This window comes from Drosophila miranda, chromosome XR (assembly GCF_003369915.1).
Source record: "Drosophila miranda strain MSH22 chromosome XR, D.miranda_PacBio2.1, whole genome shotgun sequence".
NCBI lineage: Eukaryota > Metazoa > Arthropoda > Insecta > Diptera > Drosophilidae > Drosophila > Drosophila miranda.
The window spans coordinates 16,975,642-16,997,527 of NC_046674.1; the positions used below are offsets into that span (position 1 = coordinate 16,975,642).

Consider the following 21,886-nt stretch of genomic DNA (forward strand, 5'->3'; position numbering starts at 1 on the left):
TGGATTAGATTACACGTTTCGTAAGATATAATTATAATTATATTATAATTCTCACGATTCGTTTTTGATTTTTATATTACATCGATATGAGCGATATATGGCAGTATCGCAACTGGTTTCGTGGACAGGTGTCTCCATTACCATTTCATCCCTGTGTAGTTGCCGTGTAGCAAAATTAACTCTATTTTATGTGGAAATTTTTTTGTTAAATAATGCAATGAAAGTGAGTACCTAAAAATTAGCCAGTCTCGTTAAAATCTTTGATGTATCGGATAAAATTCAGTGCTCTTATCTAAACCGAATATTAAAATCGAGGCATATCAAGATATCGAAAGATAGTTTCCGGTGTTCAACAGAACTCTTTCTCTGGCCGCATACAACAATGTAAACAACATTTGTTTCAATATACATATGTATATATATATTTTGGAATATATATATCCAACAGCCCTATTCTTGACTATTTCGACCCAAGAAAGATGAGGTAAATTGAGGAAATGACACTGGCACACCGGGCACTCTTTACGTGGTTCATAGTACTCGTCTTCCTCATCCTATTATGCCTGCGTCTTGATCCGCGCACCACCTGGAACTGGTTTGTTACCTTTACGCCGCTGTGGTTCTTCGACTGCATTCTCATCATCTACGTGATCATAAAATTCATACGCAAGTGGCGGAATCTGAACCGCCTGACAGACCTGCTGCTTCTGTACAAATGGAACATAGGCGGTGTGCTGCTGACCATCACATCGCAGGTAATGATCTGCCTGACGTTGGAATATCCCCAGCAGATTCCCATCTACGTGACCATCGCCCCTTTAATACTGCTGCTGAGCACCGCAATTTTCTATGTAGGCAGCAGGCTCGGAAAGCGGGAGGGCTGGTTGAATTAAAACCCGGATTAGTGTACCATTAAATGTATTTTTTAAGTTAGCTCGTAAATAAAATGGAAATTCAGAAACCATATTTGCTTTGTGTGGCCCGTCGAGTTTGCCGGTTGGCTGACCACATTGCCTGGAGCTCGGCTTCGTTGGCCTTGGCCTTGTGCGCCAGGTAAGTGATTTGATGCTTGCGTCTGGTGCCGGCCACAGGCTCTTCGTCCGTTAGCACGCCCGTAGGCTGAAAAGTGGTGGAAGAGGCCAAGGCGGTGCGCATCCATTCCTCGCGGTCGGGCAGCACCTGCGACCCAGATATATCAATCACTTGTATGTCCTTAGTCTCCTTTCGACGGCGCTTGGCATTCTTGCCCACCAACGCATCCATGGCTTCCGGATCAAGCTTTTGTTCATGATAGCGCTTTTGTGCGTGCTGCATCTGTTCGTCTTGGAGTCGAGCAGCCTCTGCTTCTGCTGCCTCGGCCGCATCACGAGCGGCCATCTCTTCCAGGTATTTGCCGCTTGCCTCCACCATTTTGGCAGCCCGCTTAGCTACCAAGGCGCTGATTTCGTTGCTGCTCACCTCCGGAAGTTTCTGTTCTGTGTTTAGCGAGAAAAAGTCCCCAGAACCTTCGTCATCATCCTCATCACTATCGCTTACATTCACCAGAGCGGCTGAAGGCTTCTTTTGCTGGTTTTGGGCGACACTAGCCCCTTGGGTATTGGGTAAAGGCTTCTTAGCAGATGATTTCACGCCATCAACTCCTTCTGTATTGTGGGCAGCGCGACGGTGCTTCACTGTATCCGGCACAAAGGCTGGAGCAGTAGCACGAGGCTGTGGCATTGTGCTCGTTGACTTTGGAGCAGTTGCGGTGTTCGTGGTAGGTTTTGCAGCCTCTGCTGATGAGGATTTTGCGAAATTACGCTCAGACTTTGCTTGTGGCAATAGACTTAACAGTCCACATCCTTTGGGCATGTTGGGCTTGGTGTCTTTGTTCTTTAATTTCTCTGCCTTTTCCTTGTCCACATCCGAAAAGTCTCTCAGCGATGGTATGCTAATCTTAACACGCTCTTTGACTGGTGGAGGTGGAGGCTTTTCCAACGCATCGCCCTCGATTGGCACGGGCTTTTTGTGCAGGAATTCATCGTCCTTTTCCTCTATAAAGACGTTGCCTACCGCTGCTGCGCGTGGCATGGGCAGCTTGGCAAACGGGAGTGTCACCTGTTCGTGTACATCTTCCTCTTGAATCTCCTCAAAAGCCACTTTTGGCTTGGGTAGTGCTAGCGACAGTCGACCACTGGTGATTTTTAGCTGCTGCAAGGACGCCTCTTGTGGTACAAAGTCATCATCCTCGTCACTAATATGACCATTAAATAGCTTTTCTTTCACGGGCAGCGCGGGTGTTCCTGTTGTATTCGTCGTAGACTGCGGTTTTATCAGTTCCACTTGTGGCCCAATGTTATCGTCTTCATTCTCGGACTCTTCATCGCTGCTGGCGGCATAAGCAACAAGAGACATGCTTATTTAATTTTTTAGTTTAATAACAAAATACAAAATGCAGCTGATTGCATAGAGCTGCCACCTGATGTGACATAAATCGTTGCCACTTAGTTTTACTGTGGCGCTAACCAGCACTGTTGTAAGGGCCGTTAAGCCATTTGTTTTCTTTAAAACTATATGTATAAGTGCCACAATTATCTGCGATCTAACGCGTTTACCTGTTTATATATTTACCTGTCGTATGCTTACCGCAGCTGCTCAATTGAATCATAAAACATTTCAGGTAGCGCACAACACAACCAAGTACCAAGCCATGGGCCTCTTATAGGGTATATATAATCACGAATATTTCCACAGAGTTCAGTCAATATTCTCTACTTGCAGAGTGCAGTAACAAGAAAATGCATCACCATCAAAATCTAGGAGACGCAGCTGCCATGCCGGGCATGCTTCCGCCATATGAAGCAATGGCGATGTACGAGCAACCCAAGCCCCGCTTCATCTTCAAAATGCCCCGAGTTGTGCCCGATCAGAAATCAAAGTACGATAGCGATGAGCTGTTCCGGCGTCTTTGTCGAGAGACCGAGGTTCGCTATACTGGATACAGGGAGCGTGCCATAGACGAGCGCCGCATGAGATTTGTCAACGACTGCCGGAAGGGCTATGCGGAGCTCTCCTTTGTCACATCGGGCACCAACGTCCAGCTCTACTTCAATGCCAACCACAATCCCTATGCCCAGGACCAGGAGTGCGACTTTGAGCGGGAGCGCGGAAAGGTGCATCTCCGCTCTCATTTCATTATGAACGGAGTTTGTGTGCGCTTCCGTGGCTGGGTGGATCTGGATCGATTGGACGGCGTCGCCACACTGGAGTTTGACGAGGGGCGCGCCCTGCAGGAAGATGTCCAGCTGCGGGAACAGATCGAGAGCTACAACCAACGCATGAACGAATCGAAGCGCATCTATCCCGTACCTCACACGCCTCCCGAGGACCACATTCGGCGTGGCGGACCAGGTATGCCGGGGGGACCGATGGGATGGTAGGGATGGTAGGGGTTTGACTTCGAAATGCAATATAGCAAAATCGTTGGATGACCGATTTGTAAAATCACCTTCATTACCAGTAGACTAAGTAAAAATTTAAGTACCTTCTGAATATACATATTTCTCATGTCATTTAATGATTGTTTTGCTTGTGCTCCTTAAGGGTTGTGTCGCTCTTACTGTGTCGGGGTAGCCGGGGTCTTCGGCCTTAATTACGACAGTTTTCCAACCAACCACCACCAGTGCCATTGCCACCACCCAACCTCCCAACCACCTAAACATACAGTCCAGCTGCCGTTCTCCCTGCTGCTGCTGCTGCTGCTGCTGCTGAGAGGCAGAATCGCGTCGCCCTACTACTTGCGAGCACCGACCGAGCATGTGAGCATATCTATGTACTATATTGATTTTCTGACATTTTGCTTCGGATGCTGCCGAAATAAACTTTGCAACTGGTCCGCGCCTCAGTCTCTTTTCGAACGCGAGCGCGCCGTGCCGTTTGGACGAGGAACAGCAGCCGAGAAAACGCTCAGGAACGCCGCAGAAAAGGAATTCATAAAATTATACATACTACAAAAAGCGGTTTGCAAAACATTCAAATTTCTGCTTGAAATTGCTGTTGCTGTTGTACTTTTCCGTTCGGCACGAAAAAGCTGCGACGTGGGCTAAATTTAGCGACCGGTGTATTTTTTTAGGGTGCTGTTTGTACGAGTATATGGGATCCCAGTGAACTACGCCCCCCAACCCCTTCGAGAGGTGCGCGCGCGCCCCACACTTGCTGCCCTGTCCCCCTTGTGAATAATATATATTCGGGATACATACCTATATAAATATATTAAAGATAGGAAAAGCCATACCATCCACCAAGGGTGTTTACCGATAAATCGTTGGAGAGCAGAAGCAGACCGCACAAGATGCCCACATCCAACACGATTGTGCTGAAGAGCCTCTCCGTACTGCTCGGACTGTTTTTCATATTTGTCGGAACCCTGAAGCTGACGCCAGCCATCAGCAAGGATCTCTACAAGGATTTGGTGAGTGGAAAATCGATTCTAACGGTCTTCAGGGGTTGGGGTTCCATTTCCCTTAGGCGGCATGTGCGCTGCGGCTCATCGATTTTTCATTATATGTGGATGTACTTCCACTGGCCCTACTCCAGATCAAGCGATGCACTATAAAGTGTATTCCTATGTCTCTAAAAGAGCTCTTATATAAATGGAAATGCACTGAGAAGAAACTCATAATAGAATTCTACTTATAAATACGATTATGACTGTCTAATGGGCATTGAACTCGACCCAAATCAATGCCAAACTTTGGCATTCAAATTTTCATAAACACAATGTTCTTCAAAGATATTTCAAGAAATCTGAAAATATATGATTTTATTATCCAAATAGCTTTGTGGTTTGAGTGAAGATCTAAGCGTAACGCCTAATGAGAAAGATATTTGGCAGATTTCACTCATGGAGGCCGAATAATATTTGAATTTTTGGAATTTAGAGGTTTGAGGAAATGCAAAATCTCTGTGAATATTTTCAATAATAACAATTCTCACCTTGCTATGTATACAATAATGTACATATATAAATCATAGACTTCTGAAAGATTTATGGTATAGCAGTTGTTGCTTATTTTTATTTGTTTACCTTCTGTAAAAAAGTAAGCCCCACCCCCATAGTTATAATTTTCATTACTAAATTCTTTGCATGCCACAATGCAAACAATGCCTCAGACAATGCCTTAGAACTTTTTACCTTCTGAAAAAAAGTAAGCCCCACCCCCATAGTTATAATTTTCATTACTAAATTCTTTGCATGCCACAATGCAAACAATGCCTCAGAACTACCCCAAATGACGTTCACTCCCAAATCAAATTTAGGTACGTACATATGTACATATATTCGGATTTTACTCATATATACTTAAATATGTTTGTATATCATGCATTTGTTTTTATACGAATGTTTTCGATTTGGCATTGCATTGGTCTCGCGCCATTTTACTTTCATTTCTCATGTCTTTTATCATTTTGTTTGGTAGGGTATGTTAATTTAGAAATATTTTCGTCTGAAGAATCTCTGTGGCAATTCCCAAACGTGTAATTACCTTCGTATTACCACAAACACTTGGCTTGGGGGGACAGCCGATGCCAAATAAAACACAATCATACATATTTACAAGCACACATGTTTCTATAAAAATTTGACAAAAAGAAAAGTTTGTTTTCATTTAAAAATAAACATGCTGCACTGCCTTCTGCTGGGCTGGTCGAAATATATGCCACTGAGGGGTTCGGTTCTAGGAATGATTAATTATATCCCCATGCTCATATTCTATTTCCCTCCCAATTTCAGCGCACAGAGTACGTTAAGTATGCGAAAGTATTTCCACTTACTGCCCTTTTTGGAGTGAAAATACCCTCGAAATGGTATCGACGCACAATTGGCATTTTGGAGATCGTTTGCGGACTGGCCATGGCGCTGATTCCCTATCGTAAGTAGAGCAAAGAATGACACTAGAGAATACCTCACTAATACTTGTGTTTTTACCACAGATAAAGTCAAGAACGTAGCCAATGTAACGCTGCTGGTGCTGATGCTGCTGGGAATCTACCAGCACTGGATGGTCAGTGACCCGTTCGAGCGCTCTGGACCGGCGCTGGTGTTCACCTTCATGCTGGGAGGCCGACTGGTGGTTTGGTATCAGACAGCCCGCCTGCAGGATGAAATGGCGGCGGCCACTCAAGCACCAGCGAACGGCGTCAAGCAAGATTAGAGGCTGCCAGCGATTATAGCAATCATAGTATCATAGTCATTCACTGATTCATTGATCCAATCCACACATTCATTGCCACACACCTGTAAACAGCTTTTTTTGTAGCACTTTAAGTTGGATTCTAAAACGATTGGCGCACAATCTTCGGGTTAGAAATTCATTCACATCATCATTCTAGGGAAATCGAAATTCATGTTCATGTTTCACTTTGGTGCCAAACAATTATCATATGCAGAAATATTATATATATAGAATGGAAAACGATATTAACTAATAACTATATGAGTAATAGTAGAGCTACATTATAAAGACAATGACAAAGACCAGACGAGACGACTAGTTACACATTCAAGCATAAATCAAATCAAAATCAAGTTGTACTCGCACTCAAACTCCAACTTCGTCTCGGGCACGGCAGCCAATATAGTCGAAATATAATTGAAATTACGGCGCATTCAATGGCGGCGCCATCCTTTTAGAAACAATTTTAATAAATTTGAACAACTCATATTTAAAATTAAATTTTCCAACGTCAGTCGTTTTAAATGTATTTGTAATTAATTAGCAACTCACAATTTCAGTGGAGATTATAGTTATGGGTATTATACTGGTCAAGAGTGCGTGCTCTAAGCTATAACATCAGTGCATTACATCTATTTATGTGAGGGTCCTCTTACTCGGAGCCAGTGCTGAGCAGCTTCAATGCCTTCTGCAGGTTTTCAATGGCCGTAGTCACGTCGTCGTAGTTGAGGGCACTGCCCGCGTATTTGCAATACTTCTGCGCTGTGATCATCTGATCTGGAGTGATGTGTACGCCAACAGCCGGTACAATGGGCTGGTAAATGGTGGCAGCGATGGCCGGATTTGGCTGCGCTGTGGGCACGTATGGCTCAAAACCTCCTGGCTTTTCCTCATCGACCGGGGGACTGGGCAATTTGTTCGGATTATTAAGCACCTCCTCGGCAGTGGGAGGCGTTATATTGGATGTCGGTGACGACGGAGTGGGCGGTTGCACCGGTTCGGGCTGGAAGGCTGCGGCTTCATTTTCGGGTGGCGTGATTGCAGAGCTACTAGCCCCGCCATTACCGCCACTACCTCCAGGGGATAGATTGTCTTCAGCAAATTCAGCTTCGTCGTCGTCATCGGGCAGGGGACCGGGTATGGGTGTCTCGCCGTTCTTCAGGCAGTTGTGTATGTAGGCGGCTTTCCATTTGGCGTACTTGCGATTTTGCATTGCCTCCTCGCTCAGTTCCCCAAAGGTTTGCAGTATATCATAGAGCACACCGCTGGAGTAGAAGGCCTTTACTACATTTCTGAAAACGGAGAACGTTATTTTCCGTAACCGGGGTCAATTATGTAGGACTTGAAACTCACTTGCCAAAGTTCTCCTCACGGTCCTGCTTATCGGCGTAAAGAAACAATTTCAGAGCATAGTTTTCGATGTGTGCCTGGGCAGGCACTTCGTGCGTCAAGGCCTCGTTGTCGGCATGCTGCTTCTTCATGAGCTCCAACCAATCCATAATAGCTGCGAGCCGTAGGGAAATCCAAAACAAATACGGATGAGTCATAATTGCAATTTGCGTATTTGTGTTTTTGCTTACCCAGCAGAAGCTTTGTCTCCTCCCCGGTTTGCGTGGAGGCCTTTAGGCCTACTTGCAGGGCACTGCACAGTAGATGAAACAATTAATATTCGTTTAGTAAAAAAAAAAACAAAGGTACTCACTAAATTCTTGCCCAGTAGGCGATCACAATGTCGCGATTGTCGTGCTCCTGGGCCAGCTTCAGGAAGTGCTGAATGGACTTTAGCGAAGGAGGACATGGTGGAAACTCCATCGCAATTTTAGCAGAGCAGACAATTAAACAAAGGATCGTACAAGTAAAGTTATTTAGTTACAGTGGATGTGACTGTGGATCGATCAAATATACTGACAATATATATACCTTAAAAATATACCAAAATATATCGTCTCAATTTAAAAATATACCGTAAATGTACTGACGAATTCAAGTTCTATTGTACATATTCCTCTTTTTTGATATTCCGTCGAATATTACTAGCTAGATAGATCTCTCAGCCTTGCCAACACAATTTTATCCAATTAGTGAACTTATTTTCTACTTGACTGGTTTATGTTAAATACTTGCTTTTATTGGATCGATATCGATAGGTATCGATGTTTCCTAGAACTTTTCTCATCGATTGGACACTATGCGATAGTTCCTACAGTTTTATTAAAATAATTAATGCTAATAAAAAATCCACAGGTGCTTATCGTGGATTGACAGTCGATTAGTTACGCTCCACCACTTTGGTCTCCTTGGGTAATTTCGGCTGGGGTCTTAAACCGGTTATTTTTGTTATCAGCTCTTCGAGTTGCACTTTGCACTTTAGCCCGCGAAATCTGCATTATATGGAACGACTTCATTCTCAATTACAGACATAAGCAATAGCAAGATGTCCCTCTCGAAGCCACTTTTTTCGCTCATTGGCACTTATCTGGAACAACTTTTCAATCATCCGGTTCGCACGAAGTCCATAACGGCGTGAGTACAACGCTTATCACCCTCCCACCCGCCCGTAAACCATAAAGCACTTGACGTCTAACGGGGTCGACATGTTTCAGGTGTATTTTGGCCACCTCGGCCAATGTGACCTCGCAGCGTCTGGCCGGAGCCAAGAAATTGAACCAGAACAGCGCCTTCGCGTATGGACTGTTTGGCCTGCTCTTCGGTGGAAGTGTCCCCCACTACTTCTACCAGACCGTGGAGCGTCTGTTCAGTCATGACTTGCGCTTCAGGAAGTTCTTTTTGTTCTTGTCTGAACGACTAGTCTACGCCCCCATCTACCAGGCGCTTTCGCTTTACTTCTTGACACTGTTCGAGGTGCGTACTCATCATTCTTTAAGGCGGTTTTCTTCATAACACCTGATATTTTGCAGGGCAACTCCCACGGCACCGCTGTTAAGAGTGTCGAAAAACTGTATTTGCCCCTGCTGAAGGCCAACTGGCAGTACTTGTCCTTGTTTGTGTACCTGAACTTTGCCTATGTGCCGCCCATGTTCCGTTCCATTAGTATGGCCATAATTTCCTTCATTTGGGTAGTTTACATTGCCAAGAAGCGTCGTCGCTTCGCGAATAAGCAGGCTGCTGACAAGTCGAAATAAACATTCCAGTGGGGACCCCAAGACTTTTCAACTATATTAATGTTGCTTTAGCTTTTTTTATGATTAAGTTACTTTCAACCGTGTTTACAAAGTCGAAAGTTTTATTTGACTTCCACGTCTTGCACTGGCTGTTGCTTTAATTTAATATTCAGATTACAAACTAGATTACGATTGGCTTTATCTTCGTTGCGTTTAAACGAAGAAAGGAATATTGCTCTAGATTGCAAAAACTATTGCGAGTCGGTACGTTTGCGCGATTCGTGTGTGGGCTTAAGATAAGCAATAGCTACTGGCACAGACAGCCTTATCGCCTGGATATAGTAAAGCCCTTAATTTTTGTATCTTTTACGTGCAAAAAATAAACGTATACATTTACACAGATCATTCGAGATGGCAACAAATAATATATTTATTTAAAACTCAGCTTAAAATTAGCAAATAATTCGATTAGAGGCTTATAAACGAGTATTATTGGCATAATATCGTGGCTACTATATAATTTCGCTAGTAAATTCCGGGCACATGACTGCGAAATTAAATATCTAACTAAGTGTCGGGGAAATGCGTGTAAAACAAATGTCCTTCGGCATAACAACTATCTTATCCTAGTGGTTTCAGGAGTATGGTGCATGTGGCGACTATGAGTCTGACTAGTGCGATTCACTAGGAGTTCCTTTTCGACTAAAAGTCTGACTAGTGCGATACACTAGGTGTTCCTTCGCTCACGACTCGCCGCACATTTTGCGCAGCGAATCGGTTAACACTCAAAAGGCGGCCATCGAGGGGCTCCGACTGTTCCGCAGCGGAGTGCAGATGGGCGTGGCCGGTGTGCTGGCCCGACTGAAGCAGCTCGAGCAGCAGCTGGAGGCCTCCTCTGCCTCAGCAGCACCCCCCTCAGTGCCACCGGCTGCCTTGTGGTGGTAGGGAATGGGTCGCTTGCGAGCACTGTGAATATAGATCGGGATATATTAAAGCAGGTATTTCCTCAACTGAGATTAGGGGACTACTATGCTGATAACTCACCAACTGAAAATTGTAATCAACACAATAAAAATACGCTAAAAATAAATTATAGAAATTATGTCCTAGGAAACAATAAGATGTAAGAGATGACATGTTTTATTGGCGTGTGTTCCACAAAATCAATGGATCTTGCGCTAAATACAAGAAATAATCAGAAAAAAAATTTTACAAGCACACACAAGTATATGTATTGCATTGAAAGGAAGAAATAAATTTGAAAATCAAACTATAAGTAGTTCCTGAGTCAGCTGAAAAAAAGAATAATCAAGATCAATTAAATAAAATCAGGTGCCGTGTTTAAACAAATTGGGAAATCAATGCAACACAAAGTTCAATGGAAACCAACTAGCGTCTGGTGCTGGGCGGCGGCCGACGGCTACGGGAAATTAAGTAAATCAATTAAAATAATATATTAATATAAAAAAATATCAAAAAATCAAAAGGGATTCTATAACAAATTTCGTGCTATTTTCATCTCAACTACCTCGTAATGCGACGTCTGTCTAGAAAGCTGGGTGAGCCCCGACGCCGTGGTATAGATGGGGAACGTGAGCCAGACTGTGATGTGCCTGAGCCGCTGCTGGAGGAGCTGCCCGAGCTGCTTTGGGATGAGCAGCTGGAACGAGATGATTGCGAGCCAGAGCGGGACCTAGAACTGCGCGAGCCGCTGGCACTGCTGCTGGAGCTGGAGCGTCTGTGGGGAAAGAAAAAGAGTGTAAATTCATTGTGTGCCAAAAAACAACAGAGAGGGGGACACTTACGATCTTGAGCGACTACTGGAGTGATGATGGTGATGACTGCCACTCGTGTGCCGATTGCTGCGGCTGTGACTGCTTCGGCGTGAACGGCTCCGACTTCGACGAGCTGCACTCTCCGCTGCAGCCACAGTGGCCGTGGACACCTTGGAGACGATGGCGTCTACCAGACTGCTGTCGGCGAGTGCCGCAACTAAGGGCTGTGGATCCAGAAGTTTGAATGGTTTTATTAAAATTTTCGGTTTCTGTTGCTGGTGATGATGATGATAGCTTATACTATTGGCTGCCACGGCCGCAGCCGCTGCAGCCGCGTTGAAACTAATGCTACCGGTCCTCGCATGCTGGGGATGACTAAGCAAGGCCAGGCCCGCAGCAGGTCCGCCACCACCGCCCAGGCCCAAAAGGCCCCCAACGGCATGACGTCCATGATGCTGGCCGCCAGCGGCCAGTAAAGCCTGCTGCTGCCCAAGGCCGAAGAGACTAGGGTTATAGACAAGACCATGCGCCAGATGCTGCTGCTGGTGGTCGCGTCGACCGAGCAGAGCTTGCTGTTGCATGCTGTTCTGATGGTTCTTGCATATATTGTAATGGGTGGCCGTCAGCAGCGGACCGTGATTAAGGCGGTTCGTTGTGCGGTTGTAGGTGCCCGGCGTGCCGGCCAGGAACGGCAGCATACCGGGATTGCTATTGGAATGAGGGACACCACCACCACATGCATGAATGTTGTTGTTGCTGTTGTTGTTGTTAGTATTATGTCTACTGTTAGGGTTATTGTTCAGCGTTCGGTTGTGAAAGATTCGCTTCGTCTGGTGTGGGTGCGAATGCTGTTGCTGGTGTGGATGCTGGTGTTGATGCGACTGCTGGTGGTGCTGGTGCTGCTGCTGCTGCTGCTGCTGTGGAGGCCTTTGATGGATCTTAGTTATCATGTTCGTTGCTGGTGGACTTTTAACGTCGCCATTGGCAGCCACTTGGGGCGCTTTGCAAATAGGCGGCGTCGTGGTGTCGTCTCTTTTTTGGTTTGGCTCCTCTACAGACTGATGCTGCTGCTGCGGCTTCTGCTCCTGTAGCTGCGGATGTGGCTGTGCCTGCGGTAGGATCACAGCCATGAGTGGCGGGGGTGTTGTCGTAGTCGTTGTCGTTGTCAATGGGTTAATCAAAGCTGTTACATTGTTAGCAACAAGGAATTCACTTAGCGAATTACGTTTAGTAGCCGTCACCAGTTCGTTGCCACTTACTTCACTGCCCTCCTTGGCAGAATCCTTGCTCGCGTCCCCGTTCTTCTCCATAGTCTTGATCTTCTGCTTTGCCTTGGCGGCGATCCCCGACTTGAGCTGCTCCAGCATACGCAGCTCCTGCAGTTCCTCGCGCTCTTGCTTGCTCTGCTGGAACTCGTCAAGTGCTGCTGCATCCACATTGGAGCCACTCGCATCGGCATCGCTGCCGTCATCGCTCTGGGCCCTCAGGCGCACCACGGGCGCGGGCTTCGTTGTGGAAAGGTCGCGTGCCTTCGATGGCCGCTTCTTGTCTTGTATGATGTCCTGATAGCGCTCTGGATGTCGTTCTGCTGGCGAGTAGCGCAGTTCCGAAGAGCTTGAGCTGTGCGAGCGTCGCTTTGCTGGCTTCGGACTGGGTGTGGTCGCCTTTCCCTTTGGCTTGGGCTTTTGTGGAGTGCTTGACCGTTCACGCTTCACGCTGGTCTGGCGCGGGGTACGACGATCTCGCTTGGGGCTCCTCTCCTTCTTGATCGGATCGGGTGTTTTGCTGCGTCGTCGCAGTTTGCCAGGCTTGGGCTTGGGCGAAGGTGTCCGGGATGCAGACGAGCTGCTACTGGAGCTACCCGATGCCGAGCTAGAGCTGGAGACTGCCCGCTTGCGCTTGGTCTTTTCCAGTTCCACAATCACCGACTTGGTGCCCAGTATATCGTTGACAGTGTCTTCTGCAGCCTTAAAGGGATTGAATGCCGGTGGCGCAGCCTTCTTGGGTGGAACCTCTGGGGAATGACTGCGTCGGCTGCTCCCGACAACTGCGGCCGGCGACTGCTGCTTGCGGGAACGGGAAAGTGATCTAGAACTGCGAGTAGGCTTGCGATTATCGGTTGAATTTTTGGCCGAGGTCGATGGCGATCTCTGGCGCCGGGTACGTTCCTTAGAGACGGCTAGGTTTGGCACTCCCTGTCGCTCCTTGGATCGTTGACGGTCTTTTGATCGTTGTCGCTCCTTGGAACGCTTTTTCTCATTCGATTGTTGACCGCGATCCTTAGAACGTCGTCTTTCTTTTGAGCGCTGTCTCTCCTTTGATCTTTGTCGACCTTTGGACATATCTCGCTCCTTCGAGGGTGCCTTATCCACCGATCGTTTCCTCTCCTTTGATCGCTGTCGATCCTTTGATCTGTCGCGCTTGATTTCAACTACTGGTTTATCCTTTGATCGCGCCCTCTCCTTGGATCGCAGTCTTTCTTTCGAATAAAGTCTCGCCTTTGATCGCTGCCTCTCCTTTGACCTCTGTCTCTCTTTTGACCTCTGCCTATCCTTAGATCTCTGTCTATCCTTAGACTTTTGCCTCTCTTTAGAGCGTGGCCTTTCCTTTGAACGCTGTCTTTCTTTGGAGCGGAGCCTCTCCTTCGATCGCTGTCTTTCCCTCGACCTCTGTCTCTCCTTCGATTTTGGTCGTTCCTTTGATCGCTGTCTTTCTTTCGAGCGTTGTCTTTCCTTCGAACGAAGTCTTTCCTTTGATCGCTGTCTTTCTTTTGATCGTTGCCTTTCTTTTGATCGAAGTCTCTCCTTAGAACTTTCGCGCTTTCTTTCCGGCTCTTTGCGAGGTGGAGTACGGGTGGTTGCCCCCCGTTCATTGGACTTGGGACGTCGACTGCGACTATCGCTACGCTCGCGCTTGTCCCTTCGACCGTCGGCCGATGATTCGTTGGGCCGCTTTAATTCCCTGCGACGTTCGCGGGACCTGCTCCGGAAGGGATTCTCCCGCGATGTGCCATTGTCTTCAGCTTTGGTAGCTGTTGGATCGCGGGATTTGCCCGACTTCTTGCCTTTGCGTTCATTACGCGACGGTGAGCTGAAAAATAAAATGTTCAAATTAGTTTAAAGTGATATGTTAGCACCTTTTTCAACATACTTGGAGGGCTCCGAGTCCGAGGAGCTGGCACGGGCACGTGACTTCTTTTTCAGCTTCTTGTCGCGCTTTTTCTGCATAATAGAAAAGATAAGATCATTAATAATCGTTCGCTTGGTATTCGATCTTGCTAAGAGTCTAACTTTTAGCAATATATATTTAAAAGATCGAACGATCATTCATTATGGCGCATGATAGACATATGAAGTTTCGGTTTGGTGCAAAACATTTTCGCTCTTTTTTCTTGAATTTGTACAAATGTATTCTTGTTCATTTATCATTTATCAACATTTATCACTTCACACTAGTTATCATATGATTGTTGGAGTATTAGTATCTTAAGGAAAACAGTCAAATGAAAGTACTTACAAAACTACAAGAGAGCCATTGAAAGCTATCCTATATCAATGAAGCGCCAAGGGTTTTTATAAACAAAATATAAATTTCTTTTTCGTTTCTTCAAAATTTACTTAAACTTATTGGATTTGGATTTTTGGTTAAAAAAAAAACACAAGCTACGAATTAATATTAAATACAAAAAAAAAAAACAGAGGCCATCCATAGTCTTGAAATTTCGAAGTTAAATATGAATAGTATTTAGAACATATTGGATTAAATCAGCGGTGGGCGGGCACTCTTTTGGAGTTTGGCAGTAGCGTTTCGCACACGGTGTGTATTTCGTTTTTGCATTCTCGGGAGCGAGTCTCAAACTCAACGCGCAAAGCATGTTGTTCACTTTTCGCTTTGTCGAAGAATAAATCTCGGCGCAATAGGAAGGAAGTGCAAGCTCACCGCTGCATTAGATCGTTATGAGGATAGCCCCTCTCAAATAATTTTCGTCTAGCAATAATTGGAACGAAAAGGAAAAGAAAGAGAATCCATTGATAAAATAAATCATAGGGTTATACTAGATTGTGAATGCGTTTGAAGCCTTTTTACCTTTCGAAAATATTTTGGGTGATATTTCTGATTTGTATTTTTCTTTGTTCGATTACTAATTAAGTTGTATGCTTTAGTATTTATAGGATATACAATGTTAACGTTTTGTATGCAGGATTTATATAGTTCAGTAAGCACTGAGTGGTTATTTTTTGTCAATCGTTATTATTGAATGTTTCATTTTGGTGGAAAAAGAAGTAAATAAGCAAGAGAAGAAATGGCGCATGTTTAATATTTTGGTGAACAATTGAAACAACGAAACGAAAAGTCAAACAAGAGTTATCATCATATACAGGTAATAAATATTTTAATAAATATATTGTATAGAGAGAGAGGCCAGTACTTCCATTTGGATTGTATTATTAATATTTTTTTTTTTTGGTGGTGAGTCAGAAGTAATGATTGCTTGATTAGTCGGTATAAATATATGTTACATCATTAATGGGTTTAATTTGATTTTGAATGGAGAAATAGTTGGAGAAACAGCGTTAGAGGTAAGAGTTCATTAGAAGTGTTCATGAGATAGACAGGTAGTATATTAATGTATGGGATATATTGTATATTCTGTGAATCACAGTGACACATGCACGCGCTTCTTTCCACAGTTCTCTTCGCTCTTCGCTCTCCGCTAGCTCTTTTTGATGTTAGTGGGTATCCTCATACGGAGCTTATGCATACCTTGTCCTTCTTGGCTTTCTTGCGTGCGCTCTTTAGCTCACGATCGCGTTCGCGCTCCTCATCGCTGCTGCCCGCCGCCTCCTCGTCACTGTCCTTGTCGGTTTCCTTGTCGGTGAAACTGGCGCTGTGCTTGCGCTTGCGGGACTTCTTCTTTTTGGACTTACTGCAAGTAGAATCGTAGTGGGGACAGGGGATTAGTAGATCTCCTGGGTTGGTGGTGGGAGTGTGTGTTTTTCTTTGATAGTGACATTTTGTGCTGGCTACAACACACATTTATTTGGACGAGGCGTTATGGGGGAACCGGTGCACACAGCACAGCTCCAAGATACTGGTTTTTAGCAGCAAATGTTAAGAAATAGGTTTTACTTGTGGTTTAGTGCTTTACCTTCATCGAAAACTGCTCAAATTGCATTGTCTTAACATTAAAGAAGGTAATCATAATAATAGAAAGAAAGATGAGAAAGTAATTGGCTTTTAATTGTTGCGACACACAAAAATATTTCTTTGCATTCCTTAACAGAGAGAGAGATAGAGATAGACCTCTTAGACTTTATGGTATCGTATCGTATCATATTTTTGTAATGTATAATATTGTATTCTAGTTTTCTTTTTTGTTCTTGTTTGTTCGCAATGCAGAGGTTGTTCTTTTGTCAACTAAAGTTTTGTTAAGAATTGTAGAATCGAATTATTACTTACCGCCGGGCAGTTTTTTTTTTTTTTTTTGGGAAAATGTGAATGATGCAAAGATTGTGTGGGATTGGAGATTAGTATGGATTGGATGGTATGATATGGTTTGTGTGTTAGAGTGGGAATCGTGTTGTTAGCTATTAGTCGACCCATCATACATACATCAATAGTAAATCAGATCCCTGATAAATCTACTCACTCCCCGCTGCACACAGATTCAAATAAAAGATTGTCTTGGCAAATGTTAGGATATCGAAAGTAGTATATATTGCAGAGAGGCGCATTTGAAACACATTTCATTTTCATTTAATTTCACTTCATTGATTGGATTGATTTAATTGGTTCTTATGGTTCTGTGTGTGGTTGTGTGTGTGTGTGTGTTTAAGTGTAGGATCTCGTTTATAACTAAGTGTGTATTTCATTTGTACATAACTTTTCGCTTTTTTTTACTTTCTTTCTCATATGAGTCCCTTTTGTGGTTTCAAATGCAATGTAAAAGAAGGAGTAGAGACGAAAAACACAAAATGTATTAAGCAATTTGATAGTTTGATAGTTACAAAAGATTCTTTGGTTTTATGTTTTTTTTTTTGTCACGCTCTAGGCACAAATTGTTTACAGTTTACTATGGACTATGTACGATAAGGATTAAAGGATAAACCGAAAAAGTTCATGACTGTAGAGTCCAACCAAGGAGCAACGAAAGAAACGACAAAACTAACACAGAGAGCTACAACTGTTTGAAGGCCGCAGGATCTGCAGGATCTGGGCTTCAGTCTATTGCTTACCTCTCTTTCTTGTGCTTCTTTGACTTCTTTTTCTTGTCCTTTTTGCGCTCAGGACTGGCAGAGCTAAGGAACAGAACAGAAAAAGGGAAAACCTGCCATTTAGTATCATCTTTTTTTTGGATAATCTCCATCCCTTACCTTTCTCTGGCGCGCTTCTTGCGCTTCTTCTTGTCCGACTTTGAGACATGCTCGCGCTCATCGCCACTGGCGGCGGCAACATGGCCCTCTCCATCCCGATCTCGCTCTCGGGATGGGGTACGGACCAGAGCATATCGCTTGCCCGTCTCCTTGTCCTTGCCTGCAGCAGCTGCTGCAGCCGCTGCCGCCGCTGCCAGGCTTTCGCGCTGTGCGTCCAGTTCCTTTTGTAGAGCCACGCTTTTGGCCAGATCCTCTTTTGCTTTGCGATCGTTGTCGAAGCTGCTGCCCTCCACAAAGTAGCTGGATATGTTGAAGGCCTCGCGCAGCCTTGCGTTCTTTTGCTGCTGTGCCTCGGCTATCTGATGGGTGTTGCGAGCACTGCAATAAGAAACAACATGAGATTGCGTTAGTAAAGTTCAGAGTAGGCTATCAAGGCTCAAATCATGGGTTTTAAGTAAAGCTGTGCAAATAAGGTGCTACCTCGATGACACAGCACTGCCAGCACCGAGCAGTGTCTCCAGCAATGTGTTCGAGGAGTGCTTCAGCAGCTCGAGCAGTATCTGGCCATCGATATTGATCTTTGATGCGTTCACGTTTGCGCTTCCGTTTCCCCACTGCGACGTGGACAGTGGCAAGTCCTGGTGCGTGGCAACAGCTGTTCGCTGGCTGGGTTCCGCGGCCGGCTCCGTCACTGCGGATTGGCAGGCGCAGGCGCAGTCAGGGTTCGACTTTCTGGGCATTCCTGGTCGCCTGGTTTTCTTGGCGCCGCTTGCTAACGCCGGCCGCAAGGGCTTGAACTTTTTCGCCACCGCCGCATAGTTCAGCGCAGCTGCGCCCGATGCCGTGTGGTGCGCCGTGAGTTGAAAGCTCTCGTACTTTGCCAAGTACTCCCGATTGTCGTGCTGGAAGTATTGGGCCTTACACTTCCTGCCACCGTTTGCTGTCGGTAGGGAAACGCTTCCTGCCTGGGGGTGTGTGTGGGTGTGGGGACTGCCGAGGTGGCTGGCTGTGGCGGCAGCAGCTGTGATGGTGGTGGTGGTGGAGGCGGCACCAATTGCGTGACCTGCGCGTTTCCGACGCTTGCGGCGTTTTCTCGCTTTCACCACTTGCAAAGTGGTGGCTGTTGTTGTTGTTGTGGTTGCCACTGAGGCAGCAGCAGAAGCAGAAGCAGCAGCAGCTGAAGTTATCCCCACTGCCGACATAGCCGTGGAGGTGGTCGTATTGGTGTAGATTTCCGAGGAGAGCATTTTGGGTTTGTTGTTAGTTCAATTTTTGTTTTTATATATTTTATTTATATTTTAACTTTTTTTAATGTTTATAAAATTTGAAAAAAATAGTTCTTTATAGTTTCTTTTTTATGATTATTCAAATATTAATTTCCACATTTAATTACGGAAGACAGTGGATTTTACCCGAATGTTAATTCGTCATATACGCGTTTAGTTTATTTAATATTTATATATATGATTACTTTTTTTATAAATCCATGTATTTGGAAGACAGTGGACTCTTTAAACACTTTGTATAGGTACAAAAATATATAACTTTTCATCGGTTATTGGAAGACGATGGATTAGCATTGGTTTGGCTTCACATTCGTTTGATTTGACTACATTATGCCCCGCATTATCCGAATGCAAGTTTAATATATTTTTTGTTGTTGCTTATCGTTATGGAAGACGTCGGGTAATTTGTAGGAGACATTGGATTAGCCTTAATATTATAAAACGATTCGCATACGAATTTTATGCCTTGTTGGTTTACTCCGTTTGCCGCAACTGTTGGCTCTCTGCGCACTTCTTGACTCCACTTCACGACTTAGACGACTAATTAATTACTGGCTAGGTTTGGAAGACTTATTTAGTGATTTGTTGCATTTAGTTTGGCATCAGTGTGGCCTGTGGCTGTGCTCTGTCTCTTCGCTGCTATCGCCGCTGCCTTAACACCATATTGTAATGGGGCTCCACCTAACACTTGCAACAACCACTAGAATAGTACACACACAACGACATCCAACGACTTGAGCCCTTAATCCACGGCTGGGCATGAACACCAGTGACAGTGGGTTGCACTGCTGCTTTAGGGGTGGAAGACGACACCACCACCACCACCATCTGGCTGCCTTTTAGTTGCTGCATTTTGTTCTCCTTTTTATTGTATTTTCGTTGCACTTGAAGGGCTGCCTCAGGGCATAGGAGGGGGTTCCCCAGTTTAGTGTCTCTATTGTATATTTTATATTTTGGTTTTTGCCTATGGCTGCATCTCCGGCCAGACGGCGGCTTGTGGGTGGCTGATTATTTTTATTGATTTTTCCAGAGCTTGGAGTGAAAATTTCGGGATCTTTTCGGGCACCCTGTGGCGGCCTCTCTGCAGCATTGCCATTGCATGGGACCCCTTGTCCTTGTGTTCTTGCCCAAGGACACTTGGTTGCTTGTCTTATTATTTATTCATTTAATAATATTTATCTATTTTAATTGGTATTTAATTATTCCTGAGCGGTGCAGCCATGTTGCTTTGGCTTTGGAAGACTCGAAGTGACTGAAAACGGGAGTGCGCATCCCCAAAATCTTTGCAGCAGCCTTTTCTCTATACCACTCCTCGAAGCCGATTGGCCAGCATGTCCCAGCAGCAGGGTTGAGTTGCTCATGTGGTGGGCGGCCGGCCACATGCTGTGCGCACCACCCAGCGGCGCAATGGCGGGGCGCACGTTGCCTGGCTGGGGGGGCCTACAGCTGTAGCTGGCCGAGATTGTGGCACGCGTTTTGTTTAACCGTTTATTGATTTGTCAACTAGGCCCACTTTTTGTTTAAATTACATAAGCCTGAATGGATATACTACTCACGCTACGCGTCCAAATTCATCCTTTGGAGCATCTGTCTTCCCTTGGCCCAACAACTTCTGACGGAACGAGTCCACTTGCGATTTGATGTCCTCCGGTGTGCGTCTGTTTGGATCATAAACCAATACGTTATTATTCAGAAACATTTCACGTGTTTAAATTCTTAAAAAAGTACCTTGGAGAATACCTTACACCCAGATTGATAGATTGGCAGAATTGTTCGATGAATAACAAGGCTTTTGGGTATGATTTCACTTATATTAGAGGCTGCACTACATTAAAAATTAAACTTTAATGGGAGTTCTCAGATTGTTTGAAACTTTTGTCCGTGCGGCACGCGACACGCGGATGTCTTCTATTGAAATAATCTCTACAACTGAAATGCACTTTTTTCACCACCAGGGCAGGCCAGTGCCAGGCCCAGGCCCAGGCCTTGGGTAGGGTGTCGGAGCGGTCACCGGAAGAGCGCCGCAGTGCTCATATGTGACGCATGGTAGGGGTTGGTGGTTGCGCGAGTGCGTATGCGCGCTCGTGGCGAGAAAAACGAGACGTCGACGCTGCTACCAGGCGCAATCCGTAAACAGAGAAAATATACAGAGGAAGCAGCGGACACATAAACAGAAGTAGCAGCACCACCAGCGGCGGTAGGTTGGTCGCTTGCAGCGCAGTAAATGCGTTGGGGTCACCGGCATTATATAACTAGGGATTGCATTTACAAGGCCCTTACATGGAATATGGATCATCTTACCCCTGCTTCTCGAGTATCTCCTCGAATTCCAAGCACTTGACTTCGATCTTGCGCTTGCGGTCATGGTCAAGAATTTCCTTGTTTGGCGGACGATTCAGCTGGGCGTCCAACTTTTTGATGTCATCTTCGCTGCGATAGTCCTTGTCCTTTTTGCCCGGCCGGACGAATGCACAATTGCGCTGCACATGTCCGTTGGTACCGGAGCCGCGGGCGGTTGTCAAGCCAATTCCGTTGTACATGATGCCTCCGGGTAGCTATTTATCAGTGCATCAATGTCCTCGAGGGGGGTACTTAGTGGTCCACCAATACTGCAGTTCGCAAAAAGACAAAATCGATTTTGGTTGCAATGTTGGCAATGACGTTGAGGCACACAGTCTATTGAAACAGCTACAAACCTCTCTTTTGTTCACTGCAACACATTCGGAAATACGTTCCGGCTTTATTAACTATTTTCTACAACTTGCGGCACAAAAAATAAAAATTATTCTTTGCGAAATTCCTTTGATAGATGCCGCTTTTTTTCGATATATGGAATGCACTGCAATGCTGCACGGTCTTATCGATAACATATACCCCGTCTGACCCTCGGAAATATACCGTCTCATTTTTAAAATATACCGTTAATATACTGACGAATTATCCGAGGACCATCATACATACTCCTCGTTTTTGATATTCCGAATATTACTAGCTAGATAGGTGCCCCAGCTCTGCCCATATAACTTTATCCGATTAATGAATCATCGATTGAAATACGGCATGCATTTTAATTTTGCATACGAATATCATCTTTAATTCGGACGATGGAAAATT

At 45.1% G+C, this 21,886-nt stretch overlaps 7 protein-coding genes across 16 annotated transcripts; 4 read left to right on the forward strand and 3 right to left on the reverse strand.

The window, feature by feature from the left end:
* Positions 1-125: 125 nt before the first annotated feature.
* LOC108151920 (transmembrane protein 60) lies at positions 126-965 on the forward strand. Of its 2 annotated transcripts, none has more exons than XM_017280838.2 (2): positions 126-223; positions 449-965. In XM_017280838.2, exon 2 carries the CDS (start codon positions 498-500, stop codon positions 891-893), a length of 396 nt encoding a protein of 131 aa, XP_017136327.1. In that variant the 5' UTR covers positions 126-223; positions 449-497; the 3' UTR covers positions 894-965. The 2 variants fall into 2 exon arrangements, with proteins under 2 accessions (XP_017136327.1, XP_017136326.1); XM_017280837.2 differs by having other exon boundaries at positions 153-384.
* On the reverse strand, positions 902-2,474 carry LOC108151914 (proline-rich protein PRCC). Its single transcript, XM_017280827.2, has one exon. The coding sequence runs from the start codon at positions 2,392-2,394 to the stop codon at positions 955-957; it is 1,440 nt and encodes a 479-aa protein (XP_017136316.1). The 5' UTR covers positions 2,395-2,474; the 3' UTR covers positions 902-954.
* A 213-nt stretch (positions 2,475-2,687) lies between these two features.
* On the forward strand, positions 2,688-4,345 carry LOC108151917 (protein brother). Of its 3 annotated transcripts, none has more exons than XM_017280832.2 (4): positions 2,688-2,705; positions 2,761-3,390; positions 3,583-3,797; positions 4,258-4,345. In XM_017280832.2, the coding sequence occupies exons 2-4, from the start codon at positions 2,778-2,780 to the stop codon at positions 4,297-4,299; spliced, it is 870 nt and encodes a 289-aa protein (XP_017136321.1). In that variant the 5' UTR covers positions 2,688-2,705; positions 2,761-2,777; the 3' UTR covers positions 4,300-4,345. The 3 variants fall into 3 exon arrangements, with proteins under 3 accessions (XP_017136321.1, XP_017136320.1, XP_033242940.1); XM_017280831.2 differs by having other exon boundaries at positions 4,112-4,266; XM_033387049.1 differs by lacking the exons at positions 3,583-3,797; positions 4,258-4,345 and having other exon boundaries at positions 2,690-2,705; positions 2,761-3,556.
* LOC108151919 (transmembrane protein 35A) lies at positions 4,305-6,716 on the forward strand. Its single transcript, XM_017280836.2, has 3 exons — positions 4,305-4,450; positions 5,774-5,912; positions 5,974-6,716. The coding sequence occupies exons 1-3, from the start codon at positions 4,331-4,333 to the stop codon at positions 6,192-6,194; spliced, it is 480 nt and encodes a 159-aa protein (XP_017136325.1). The 5' UTR covers positions 4,305-4,330; the 3' UTR covers positions 6,195-6,716.
* LOC108151918 (vacuolar protein sorting-associated protein VTA1 homolog) lies at positions 6,712-8,109 on the reverse strand. The gene is made up of 4 exons (XM_017280835.2): positions 7,918-8,109; positions 7,796-7,857; positions 7,569-7,719; positions 6,712-7,507 (listed from the first exon to the last, which is right to left on the reverse strand). Exons 1-4 carry the CDS (start codon positions 8,025-8,027, stop codon positions 6,868-6,870), a joined length of 963 nt encoding a protein of 320 aa, XP_017136324.1. The 5' UTR covers positions 8,028-8,109; the 3' UTR covers positions 6,712-6,867.
* Positions 8,110-8,391: 282 nt separating this feature from the next.
* Positions 8,392-9,394, forward strand: LOC108151543 (peroxisomal membrane protein 2). Its single transcript, XM_017280204.2, has 4 exons — positions 8,392-8,516; positions 8,633-8,738; positions 8,819-9,077; positions 9,134-9,394. The coding sequence occupies exons 2-4, from the start codon at positions 8,650-8,652 to the stop codon at positions 9,356-9,358; spliced, it is 573 nt and encodes a 190-aa protein (XP_017135693.1). The 5' UTR covers positions 8,392-8,516; positions 8,633-8,649; the 3' UTR covers positions 9,359-9,394.
* A 348-nt stretch (positions 9,395-9,742) lies between these two features.
* Positions 9,743-21,628, reverse strand: LOC108151540 (serine/arginine repetitive matrix protein 2). 7 transcript variants are annotated; one of them, XM_033387052.1, is made up of 11 exons: positions 21,469-21,628; positions 21,074-21,381; positions 20,330-20,430; positions 17,967-18,711; positions 17,487-17,864; positions 17,349-17,411; positions 15,877-16,039; positions 14,263-14,333; positions 11,143-14,202; positions 10,866-11,075; positions 9,743-10,303 (listed from the first exon to the last, which is right to left on the reverse strand). In XM_033387052.1, the coding sequence occupies exons 2-11, from the start codon at positions 21,310-21,312 to the stop codon at positions 10,123-10,125; spliced, it is 5,211 nt and encodes a 1,736-aa protein (XP_033242943.1). In that variant the 5' UTR covers positions 21,313-21,381; positions 21,469-21,628; the 3' UTR covers positions 9,743-10,122. The 7 variants fall into 7 exon arrangements, with proteins under 7 accessions (XP_033242943.1, XP_017135686.1, XP_017135684.1 ...); XM_017280197.2 differs by lacking the exon at positions 17,967-18,711 and having other exon boundaries at positions 11,143-11,336; positions 12,372-14,202; positions 20,329-20,430; positions 21,469-21,625; XM_017280198.2 differs by lacking the exons at positions 9,743-10,303; positions 17,967-18,711 and adding an exon at positions 10,462-10,757 and having other exon boundaries at positions 11,143-11,336; positions 12,372-14,202; positions 20,329-20,430; positions 21,469-21,625.
* Between the last annotated feature and the right edge of the window lie 258 nt (positions 21,629-21,886).

Coding starts and splice junctions, on each gene's coding strand:
- LOC108151919 (XM_017280836.2), top strand. CDS start 4,331: ATGCCCACATCCAACACGATTGTGCTGAAGAGCCTCTCCGTACTGCTC. Junction 4,451..5,773: donor AGGATCTCTACAAGGATTTG/GTGAGTGGAAAA, acceptor TCCCAATTTCAG/CGCACAGAGTACGTTAAGTA. Junction 5,913..5,973: donor CATGGCGCTGATTCCCTATC/GTAAGTAGAGCA, acceptor TTTTTACCACAG/ATAAAGTCAAGAACGTAGCC.
- LOC108151917 (XM_017280831.2), top strand. CDS start 2,778: ATGCATCACCATCAAAATCTAGGAGACGCAGCTGCCATGCCGGGCATG. Junction 3,391..3,582: donor CATTCGGCGTGGCGGACCAG/GTATGCCGGGGG, acceptor GTGCTCCTTAAG/GGTTGTGTCGCTCTTACTGT. Junction 3,798..4,111: donor TGCGAGCACCGACCGAGCAT/GTGAGCATATCT, acceptor GTATTTTTTTAG/GGTGCTGTTTGTACGAGTAT.
- LOC108151540 (XM_033387052.1), bottom strand. CDS start 21,312: ATGTACAACGGAATTGGCTTGACAACCGCCCGCGGCTCCGGTACCAAC. Junction 18,712..20,329: donor GGATGAATTTGGACGCGTAG/CGTGAGTAGTAT, acceptor CGGAAATCTACA/CCAATACGACCACCTCCACG. Junction 10,304..10,865: donor GACAGACGTCGCATTACGAG/GTAGTTGAGATG, acceptor CTATATTCACAG/TGCTCGCAAGCGACCCATTC.
- LOC108151920 (XM_017280838.2), top strand. CDS start 498: ATGACACTGGCACACCGGGCACTCTTTACGTGGTTCATAGTACTCGTC.
- LOC108151914 (XM_017280827.2), bottom strand. CDS start 2,394: ATGTCTCTTGTTGCTTATGCCGCCAGCAGCGATGAAGAGTCCGAGAAT.
- LOC108151543 (XM_017280204.2), top strand. CDS start 8,650: ATGTCCCTCTCGAAGCCACTTTTTTCGCTCATTGGCACTTATCTGGAA. Junction 8,739..8,818: donor CGCACGAAGTCCATAACGGC/GTGAGTACAACG, acceptor GACATGTTTCAG/GTGTATTTTGGCCACCTCGG. Junction 9,078..9,133: donor ACTTCTTGACACTGTTCGAG/GTGCGTACTCAT, acceptor GATATTTTGCAG/GGCAACTCCCACGGCACCGC.
- LOC108151918 (XM_017280835.2), bottom strand. CDS start 8,027: ATGGAGTTTCCACCATGTCCTCCTTCGCTAAAGTCCATTCAGCACTTC. Junction 7,720..7,795: donor GGAGACAAAGCTTCTGCTGG/GTAAGCAAAAAC, acceptor TACGGCTCGCAG/CTATTATGGATTGGTTGGAG. Junction 7,508..7,568: donor CGTGAGGAGAACTTTGGCAA/GTGAGTTTCAAG, acceptor CTCCGTTTTCAG/AAATGTAGTAAAGGCCTTCT.